Source organism: Glycine max, chromosome 16, assembly GCF_000004515.6.
Source record: "Glycine max cultivar Williams 82 chromosome 16, Glycine_max_v4.0, whole genome shotgun sequence".
Taxonomy (NCBI): domain Eukaryota; kingdom Viridiplantae; phylum Streptophyta; class Magnoliopsida; order Fabales; family Fabaceae; genus Glycine; species Glycine max.
Window position 1 is genome coordinate 1,464,354 of NC_038252.2, and position 11,061 is coordinate 1,475,414.

General features: G+C 31.7%; 1 protein-coding gene across 5 annotated transcripts; it reads right to left on the reverse strand.

The window, feature by feature from the left end:
- Nucleotides 1-7,800: 7,800 nt before the first annotated feature.
- Nucleotides 7,801-10,567, reverse strand: LOC100781424 (B3 domain-containing transcription factor NGA2). 5 transcript variants are annotated; one of them, XM_041010715.1, is made up of 3 exons: nt 10,223-10,561; nt 9,873-10,006; nt 7,801-9,632 (listed from the first exon to the last, which is right to left on the reverse strand). In XM_041010715.1, the coding sequence occupies exons 2-3, from the start codon at nt 9,958-9,960 to the stop codon at nt 8,212-8,214; spliced, it is 1,509 nt and encodes a 502-aa protein (XP_040866649.1). In that variant the 5' UTR covers nt 9,961-10,006; nt 10,223-10,561; the 3' UTR covers nt 7,801-8,211. The 5 variants fall into 5 exon arrangements, with proteins under 5 accessions (XP_040866649.1, XP_040866648.1, XP_014624617.1 ...); XM_041010714.1 differs by having other exon boundaries at nt 9,873-10,012; XM_014769131.3 differs by having other exon boundaries at nt 7,801-10,006; nt 10,223-10,567.
- Between the last annotated feature and the right edge of the window lie 494 nt (nt 10,568-11,061).

Sequence of the window (11,061 nt, forward strand, 5' to 3'; positions counted from 1 at the left end):
TAATCACCATCATTTACACTGAAATTGAACTAATAATGTAAAAAAAAAAAAAAAAAAACCAACAAATTAAGATTCCTTTCCAGCGTGAAATTGACGAGATATTAAAAAAAACCAAAAAACTAAAAGGTGCAATTGATGACCATATATGTTTCTTTGTATTGTTTTCCACATATGAAATAAAATAGTAATTGATGGACTACTATTGGTGGGAAAGAAACAAAAGAAATTTGATACTATGCGATGGGAGAAGTGGTCCATTGAAGGGTTTAGTACAATTACAATGATTTGGATTGATCACTGGTGAACACTGCATGCGTCCAATGATCCGATTTACAGTTAATAAATGGAAGGCCACGCCATGGGAGGTAAAAGGTGAAGGAACTTCTGCTAACTTTACGGTACAATCTACTTTATATATGATCGTAAATATTAGTAATGCAACGCTCTTAATTAGCCTATATATACCCTCTACTACTTTTTTTATATAATAGGGTAGGGTGGGGGCACCGTTCATTCAAAAGCCATTTGATTTCAGACCTTGGACTACTCCCGAGGGTGATCTTACCTTACCAATATATCACCCATTATCCCTTTCGCAGTTTTAATGGGGTAATGCTTCTTTCACCATTACCTCTATTAGAAAAAAAATGTCACCTTAACGTAATTAAAGTCAAGAATGCGACTTGTCGATCGTGTCCAATTTTTATATGATTTTAGCATTTACGTGTAGAATTGTTTTGTATTTTTTTTATTCCCTAATATAAACAAAATTCTATCTGTTTAATTATGATTGTGATTATGAAAGATAGATACACAGTTTTCATATAAGAAAATCATGAGAAAACTTAACATGAGAGTTTTCCAAAGTTAGTCCTACATGAAATGGAAAAAAAAAATGAATAAAACATGATTGCAAAAAAAAAGTGTAATTTTGTCATGGTACTTTTTTTGAAAAATATTATTATTCAAATCGATAGAAACAACCAATATATATTGCTTTTAGAAATACTAAATAGATATGATGAGTTAAAATGTAAAACCACATGGTACGGTAAAATTCTTAAGATTAAAAACAATTTTGAGTTAAATTTTAAAACAACATGGTATGGCTAAAATATGTCGATTTTAGTTTTTGTCTGACTTTAAAAACCATTGATTTCCTTCCTTACATTTTTTTACATAACCTTTGACCCTAAACTTAATTAATTCTGATAACTGAAGAGCTAACCTAGTCATGCCCTAAATTTGTTGTTTTTACATGGTTTGACTGATTTGGAAAACTGGTAATTAGGTTTACACTTAAGTTAACAAAATTGAAAGTTAGGATGTTTCAGAAATATAGGAACGAAAAACCAATAGTTTTTTAAAGTTGGGGAGGAAAACTAATTAAAATTGGCTTATTTTATATGTTTAATTGTAAATTTTATTTCATTATTTTACAAAGTTTATCACTCAAATTTTTTTTCCAAGAAGTTTCATTATTTCACAACTTTTAATATTTCACCTAATAAAGTACCTTTTACTATTTTACCTTTTTGAGTTCGACTCATTTGATTATTTAAAATGATGACGTTTACTTTGTGGGGGGTGGGAGGTGGGGCATTTTCATGTACACTTCACATATAAATGAATATTGAATCAAATCATGTGTCCATTAGTTAATATTTTCAATGCAAATCATTTGATATAGGAGTATTTGATTAATTCATATTTCCCTTATATTGTAGGGTATCGTTATTTTATATTAAAATTTTGAGAAAACATAAACTTTCTTTTGATAAATATTCACATATAGAAATTAATTTTCAAATACTATCGTTCCTAACTCTGGAAATAAAATCATCAAACAATCAGTTGTGTATATAATTAACGAAAACGAAACCAAAAAGCTTTAATTTATATATATATATATATATATATATATATATATATATATATATATATATATATATATATAGAGAGAGAGAGAGAGAGAGAGAGAGAGAGAGAGAGAGAATTCTAAAATCATCAATACACACAATGATTTTTAGAATAAATTAACCAACAAAGGATCCATCATTTTTGTAATATTTTATTTTCTTGGGCATGTATTTCAGTAGTTATTTGTCTGCTTTCATTGTTTACCGGCCATTGTTTATGGGTAAAATTGATCCATCATTTTCTTTAAACCTCCCATCCAAAGCTAGACAAGAATTAGGATTTTTTTTTTCCCCAATTAGAGAACTGACATTTAGGTGCACCGGTTTTCAATAAAATAAAAAAGAAAATATTGCAGGAATGAAGTTCGAACTTGAAATTTCTGTCTACGATTAGAAACATAAAAATGATGTATCAGGAACCTTTTCCCGTTACAAATATGTAAGACTTCAATTGATGATTTTTTATTGTTAAAAAACTAGTTTACTTGCGTAATTGACTTTTTTATAAGCTGCTTAATGGAGTTAATTGTGTATGTGTTATAAAAAATAATAAGTATCCCTAAAATTAACTATACAGATACAGCGATAAGTTTATTAAGTTGCATAGATATTTGAAGACTGAATACGCCATAAGAAGTAATTTGATCTCGTAGTTCCGAGCGTAAGAAAACAATATCATAAGTTACTGCTCACGTATGTAATTAAGAAATAGACTAAGTTAATTAATTAATAATCATTTAGGTGATGAAGAAAAATTCGGTATCTATATGCATGTTTTAGAATTGTTTTTTTTATCATTAACAAGGGGTCAAATTTCTTGATTTTAACACTACCAATAAAAAAACGATCACAATAATATTGTTGCAATATTATCTTGTTGGGATAAAGTTCTCAATATATACTTATAAAAAAAAGAGATAAAATGAATTAAGTTTCTTTTAACAAGTTAAAATTAACTTATGCATATACTTAACTTTTATAAAAATTCTTTCATCCAACTTAATTAAAAGCTAAACTGTTATGTTTTTTTAATGTTTTTTTTAAGGAAAGTGCATAATTTAATTTTAATCTTAATTAAAAATTCATTTTCTTTTTTTTTATGATCAATTTATTTTTTTTTCTTATTTTTTTTCCTATAAGTGCTTATTGAAAAAAAAAATTCCAAACATGCCTATAAACGTCAAAGTAAATAAGGGACACCATGAGGTGCTAAAAGAAATTAATCAACGACATTGACACACACAATTCAATGACTATAAAAGTTTTACCCTTGGAATTGAATGAGACAATATATGGCAAGTGATCTATTGCTGTATGTACTAGCTAAGTCTTTTTTCTTTTCAATTTTCAGTGTAATTCAATAATAATTAGTAATAAATGTGTGATATCATAACATTCATAATGACTATTTTTTTTTACTGACTTATAATGACATATAAAACTATGCATGCGTGGATGAAATTAAGCATAAATCTGCTAATGTTTTTTTTATAGAAAAAATCACTATCATACACTTACAGATTAAAGTTTATTTATTTTGTTGTGGTTGTTAACAACAGAAAGGTTGGAATTATCAGGTCTTTTGTCATTTCACCGTGGCTGCTTTGAATTTGAATGCCAACAAGAGAAAAAGAAATCCATCCCTCCCCTTCTTACCCTAAACCATCAAAACATACACACTTAAAACAGTGCCTTTGACAGTGCCTATTATATGACTTTGCTGAATAAAATCGATCTTAATTATTTAAACAGAGAAGATATCTTTTTGTTACATATAAATGTATTTTTTTTTAAGATAACTTCTCATAAGAAAAGACTGAGTATTTTGAAAGAATTTTTATAAGTATGACAATATAGATGGGAAAAATAATTTTAATTTGCAGGGTTGAGGGCTAACAAATTATGTGATAAAAAAATTACTGAAAATTATAACGAAATAGTCTATTTTATATATTATGATGAATTTTTCATTTTAGATTGACTAATTCATCGAATAAACCACTTTTCAACTTTGGACATCAGGGTGATCTATTATAAATCGAAAATAATAATCAATGATACATTAAAGTTCAGTATGATATTATTTGCATTTTTCAAAAGATGTTCGTAAAATCTGATTATTAAAGTGATGAAAGGTAATCATGTCAATGTCACATTTTGTTACAGTTAAACTTAACAATTTTTTCTCCCATATTTTATATATGTTTGAAAATTAAAATCGAATTTAGTAGAAGTAAAAAAAATGCTAATCAATGTCTTTGGTTAAAGAAATAAAAATATTTTTAATAAAATGTGTCAAAAATGTAATTTTATTATGATTACCAATGCATTTTAGCATGAATTTTAATAAAAAAAAAATAAAGTTATCTATTAATCCCTTGACTAATGGTCTAGTAGCAAGACGCACTCAAAAGAAAAAAGATTCCAAAATATTTTATAATTTATAGCACAGTAAAAGTAAGGCTAATTATAGTAAATCTGATCGGCATAATTATTTCATGTAACTATAATATCTTTTAGAATTAGCTTTTGAAAGGCACAGGAAATACCATCACTAAGCCAACATAATCATGCTTATATTGCATGAAATTTTGAGATTACGTGAAGAAATTGTATGGTCTTGAAGTTTTACTTTTAAACCAACAAATTAGGACCAAATGTTCATAAATTTACTACACACACATTAGTATATGTCACTACAAAAATATTTTTAAGTCTATGATCATTTGATTTTATGCTAACATTTTTCAATATTTTTAATTATATTAATGAATAAAAATGAAAATTTTATTTAAATATTGGCAATACTTTATTAAATGTAAGTATAATAACAATGCATAAAATATTAAATGCATGGCATTTGGAATTTGGAATTCATAGAATCTCAACTAATACATTATGTATGTTATGATATATTTACGTGACATTTCAAAGTTGTTACATATTTAAAAGAAGGGAGTGAATGGAACCAGCTATATAACAGCCAATCATGCCCAGTAAAATTAAGTTCAGGAAGTATATTAAAGAAGTTATTTCCCCGACTGTTTTTCAAATGTAATTCATGATCCTTCAACATATATTTTTTTTATTTTATTGCAATATACCTATCACTGGCTCAGGGGCTAACATCTAAAAAATTACTTTCTAACGTTAGATATGAGATTAATTGACAACAAGTACACTTGGAAGCATGCTGTTGTAAGTTACCTTTCAATGTTGAACTATAAAAAGATGTTGAACTAATCAACCAGGCACTGAAAAATAATTCTTATCTACATCAACTTTTTCTTATGATGAAATATATCCATCTGTTGATAACTTCTTGAGAGTGGCATGTAAGACAATATCCGTTTTGCAGTTATATATATATATATATATATATATATATATATATATATATATATATTGAAGGATATTGCAATTAATATGATCACTTCAAGTATTATCTAATTAATTTCCTGACTTAAATATCAGTTATTGAATATGCATGATGCTTGAGACCTAACACCCATATGTTCAGGAAAAATGTACCTTGATTAAATTTTCTAAAATCACACTGAAATGGCAGCTGTTAAGTCTTTAAATCATAAGGCCTGGTTTGGTGGAGCTTCTATTTTCCCTTCTGCATAAAACGCCCATAACAAGCAGACATTAATTAATTATATGGATAGAACTAATTAACATGAGTATCAATACTACTATATGTATAACTGACAAACATTGACTTTAATACACTCTATCTAGCTAGCTAGGGGTGATGCAATTCCCAAAACAATGATAACCTTCACGTTGCTAATACACAATATTCATACTATATCATCATATGAATATAAAGTCCATGATTTATAATCAAACATGAAGCGTAATAGTACTAGCTAGGGAATAATTAATCCCTTGAATTTATGGTTAACTTTAATAAACCAATTGACTCTAAGGATGCTTTTATAATTCATGATCAATGGCATGTGTATGTATGAAGGCATAAAACCGAATCCCGGATCTACCTAGCAAAATATTGTCAATGTATGACCATAAAATTATTCTGTTTGTGTGTCTTTCCTAATATCATTTGGTTTGCTTAACTAACTTGTTGTATGCAAGATCATGACTAAATATGTTAAGAAGGATGATAGGAGAATATAATACAATAAAAATTAAAGAAAAAACCAAGATTTTGATTATTATTATTTTGCCTTGTTTTATCTGAACTATCTTTTCCTGTCTTGTTGTTGGGTTCCAAGCATTTGAAATGAACTTGATCATCTCCCCCCAAAAAAGAGGTTCCATTTCTAGTCTCTTTCATTCTTTAATTTCCAGCAGTCATGAGGATCCTTCCAAGACTTTCGAGAGCTCATGGAAATTGACTTTACTCCCATAGGATCTGACATACTCCTATTCCTATTATTTTAACAGAAAAAGGCATCACATTCAAGTCTGTGTAGCCAAAACAAAGGTCCTGCTCCTATGTATGTCTTGTCTCATACACTGTTGATCTCACTGTCCTATATATTGCTTTTGCTTTCCTTTCCCCATTTCACATACCGTGAGAACATATAACATTCTGTTTGATATATCTCCTTTTTATGCCATGAACAGTGTATTTTGCATTAAATGTCACTCTTAATATTTTTTCAAACATAGTGGTTTCTATGAGTCTATTACTCCCAATAAACATGGAGAAAATATATGAATAGTCAAATGAAAAAAGTGTTTGTATCATGTAAACCTAAAGGCTAAAGCAAAATGCATCAATGTGCCCCATCAGTGACACACACAACTCCCTTTGCTCAGTTCATATTAATTCACACGATAATTTCAAAAAGTAGCATTTTTTCCTCTTTAATAAGATAGATCAATCAAATCAATTAGTCCACGTTCTACATATCTCGGATGAATCAAAACGACAATTTTTATGAAAGGAAAAGTTTCACTTTCTTTCCTTATTATAGCATATGTTCTATATCCGCCATATAATGTCAAGTTTCACACACACACACAAAAGAAAAAAAGGTACTATAAGCTAGCTGATAATTGATCACCTTAATCACCAAAGTAAAGCTCCTTGACTCGATGATCCAAAAGTCTTAGCTGTAGTGTAATTATTGCAATATCTGTGACAAATCCAAAGAATGTCTGTAAGTAACCAATGAGTTTTGTTTTCAACTATCAACAGTAGCAACACTGTGACCAAGACTAATTAAGCATCACATGAGGAATCTAAATCATAAAGTCTAAAAGGCTTCATAAATTGTATTATCTCTTAAATTAAGGTAATTAAGCATCAGAGATCAAATGCCATAACATTGAGATAAGCATCAAATAGAATTAGGCTACATACTCTTTGACGCATAAAAAATTTCATTTTTCCTATATCACGTTTATGCGCAGTGCTAATCCAGACAAGAAGGCGGCTGATGAATAGTGACAAAAGCATATCACCAAAAAAAAAGAAAAAAAAAGGTAAGTAAGTAGCAATGTGGAGGGAGATAGAGGAAAAAGGGAGTGGTGTTAGTACTCATATTGATATATATATAATCAATAAATTATTTATGGTAACAACAGCGTAGTAAGTGGAAAAAGTAATGAAATTAAATGTAAGGGAAGAGGAATAAGATCAGAAAAAATTACCCTTTTACAGCTGTACAACTTTCTGAGCTTTATCTGCAAAGCTAAAATGCCTAACTAAGCAGCAGGAGCAGTGTGTTGAACGACATCAACCCAACAAGGCTAACAGAAACATTAGAGGAAAGAAGAAAGCAACAAGCTTTTCTGTGTATCATTAAATGCAGTAAACGGAAAGAAAGAGAGAGAGAGAACAGTGTTGAAGCAAATATTAAAATAGAAAGAGCAAAAGACATATATACTATAATAATAATAATAATAATAATAAATATATTTGTATTGTATTATACACAATTGAAAAAAGGTCTAAGCGTAATTTGATCTCCATGGATTTCATTTCCCTCTTTTAGGTTGTGAAACGATGGATGTTCCAATATTTCTTCAGGGGCCCAAATCCCCAGCTAATTAATTCATTGAGAAGTTCTAAACGTACTAAAAGACTTCAAAACGTGCAAAAGCTAAAGACTAATTACTGATCAAAAGAAGAAGAAAGTCCGGGAGAGCCTTTTCTTTCCTTTGTAGCTGATGAAAGAAACAAAAAAGAGAAAGGAAAAAAAATAAAAATGCTGCAAAAGAGAGTGTAGCTAGCCCAGGTAGTAGGTGGTGATGACTTTAGATCAAACTCGTATCTTCTTCCATTATTTTGTTTCTTCAGATCAATTTTTTTTTTTTATCGCTTCCGGTATTGCAAAGAAGGGTCCAGATCAAAAAAGATTGAAGTTGAAGGTTCCCCTACTCCTCCTCTCTGATCTCCAAACCTTGCTGCTGCTGCTGCTGATGATGAAAGTGTGTCTTCCCTCAAAAGCTGAAGTGGTGGTAGTGAAGAATTGGAATTAGCCATTGATGAAGATGAGGACAGCAAGCTGAAGCATTTGGGGTGGTCTTCTGATGTTGTTGAAGAAGCACATTCCATGTTCACCCCAAATAGCCTTAGTCTTTTCCCTGCAGTGCTAGGACTACTAGAACCACTACTCTTGCCACCATGGTGTTGATGTTGATGTTGATGTTGATGATGATGATGATGGAGGTGGTGAGCAACTGGAACAGAATCAATGATCATAGGAGGAAGTGAAACATTGCCACCTCCCTCTTGTTGTTGTTGTTGTTGCTGTTGCTGCTGTTGTTGTCTTGTGTTCAAGGTTTGGTGATCAGCCAATGGCATTGATGGGGGTGTTGACCTGAGGTAAAAGACTGAGCCAGATCCTGAAGTGGTAGTATTAGTAGTACTACTCATCTCATGATAGTAATTGTTGTAGTGATGAGTAGTACCATTAATTCCACTTCCACCACCATGGTGATGAAAGGGATGATACATGGTGTTGTTGTTGTAATTGAGGGGTTGTTGATGTTGCAAATGGTCATGGTGGCGTGGTGGGGTTGGGGAAGGGAGGGAGTACAATCTGTCAGTGGCACCCCATCTGATGGACATTAAGTGATGAGGCTGATTGGGAAGAAAGAAAGGTGTGAAGAGTGTGGTTGAAGGGTCGACAGGGCCATGATGGTGATGATGATGATGATCACGCCTTCTCTTCCAATCTATGTACAACCTATGCCTATACGATTCTCCAACACCACGCTGGAAGGAAACAATGTCACCCGCATCAAGCTTCTTCTCTTTGACAAAACGGCTCCAACCTTTGGTCATCACATAGCTCTGGCTGCTGTTCCAATAGGAGTACCTGAACCTCCACAACTTTCCATTCCTGTCCTCAAAATTCAGCAACAGACCCTTCTCATTGGCTGAGGAATCAAGAGGGAAATACTTCTCAGCATGCTGCTTTGGTATCACCAACCTGTTCAGCTTCCCCACATCACTTGGTGTCACTACTTTATCAAACATGTGCTCCTTCTCAGCAGGCTGTTGCTGTTGCTGCAGGTTGTTGTTACCATTGACAGAAGAACTACCACTTGCTGCATGATGATGAGCATAGACAGAAGAAGAAGATCCTGGCAAATTCCCTTCATCCTTGCTGCTACCAAGTGACAAGTCCATGAAATCTAGCTGCTTTGTTGTGTGGTGATGTTGATGATGTTGATTGTTGTTGATGATGAAATTGGAACCTGCTGCATCCTGGTGCTGGTGTAACAACCCTAACCCAGATGATGAATTGTGAGATTCTGGAGACTGAATTAGATGATCATGATGAACAATATTCATCCCCAGCCATGGATTTTGTTGGTAAGGGATATTTATTACATGATGATGGTGAAGAGGACGTGCAACAGCACTAGTAGTAGTAGAAGTATAATTTGATGATATTGAAGGAGCAGAAGAAGAAGATAAATACAAATTAGAGGGAGAAGAAGAAAAGGGGTAGTAGTGGTGCTTACGGCTGCTTTCTTCTTCTGCTGCTCCCTCTTCCTCCTCCTCCTCCTCTCTGCTATCAGAGTACCCTTTCACTTCTTGCATCAACTCCATAAAATTATACCCTGACCCCACCTTCAATTCTGCTAATTATAGCCCTCTGGATCTTACAAAATTAAATAATGTCACCCAAATTATTGAAAAAAATATTAATTCATCAAGGAAAGGGAAAAGGACGAGGAGTAAGTGGGAGGAGGGAAAACAAATAAAAAAAATATATAAAAAAAGAACCAAATTGAAGTTTGACAACATAAAAATGTAAAATTTAGAGTCTGAAGAAATTGACAAGATTATATATATAAAGGAATTAAATTACCAAGAAAAAATATATAGTTGGAGCTAAGAAGATATTTGAGTAGGCAGATAGATATGTGAGGCTGTGAAGAAAACAAAGAAAAGCAGATGTATATTTAGCAGTACAAGAGAATTGTGAGAGAGTCGGTGCCTTCATATTTGACCATGAGGGATCATCATCAAACCCTAAAGAAAGACAAGGCACGGATGGAGGATTCAAAACGGGGTTATTGTTGACCTAAACAGCTCGATATGTTAAAGAGAGAAAGATGGAGATGGGGGGAGGGGTGATGTGGGTTTTATCTAACACAAAGTGTAGTTACCTCAAAGGAAGCTTCTTTACAAGTAAGAAAAAAGAACCAAAAATGTTTGTTGCAACCCAGTTTTATTCTTAACATAACAAGTCAGAGAGAGAGAAAGAGAAAGAGGGTTACTACACTTACGTGGGGGCCCATGAATAATGTGCATATTGGGGTCATGTGAGCAACTAGTCGTTTTCATAATATTTGGGATATAATAATAATCTGTATAAAATATATCATGATTTTAAATTGTGATTATAGTTGTGTTGCCGTGAATCAAAGAATATTTGCATTGCATGTAACTGTGGAAAAATGTGATCACAGTTGTAGTGGTGATGTGTATAGTATCAAAATATTTTGATAAGTTGACATAGTGATCGCAATTACGATTGCGAACCCGTGTTTAAAACCATGATATATATGCTTCCGGTTCTACAATAAAAGGCCAGTTGTTGTTCCAGAAGCAACGAGCTACTTTCACTTTGTTAAATCGGCACCCTCCTTATTATTTTTATTTTTTCTTTTAGTTTTGTAAAAATTACTATTATATAAATGTGGA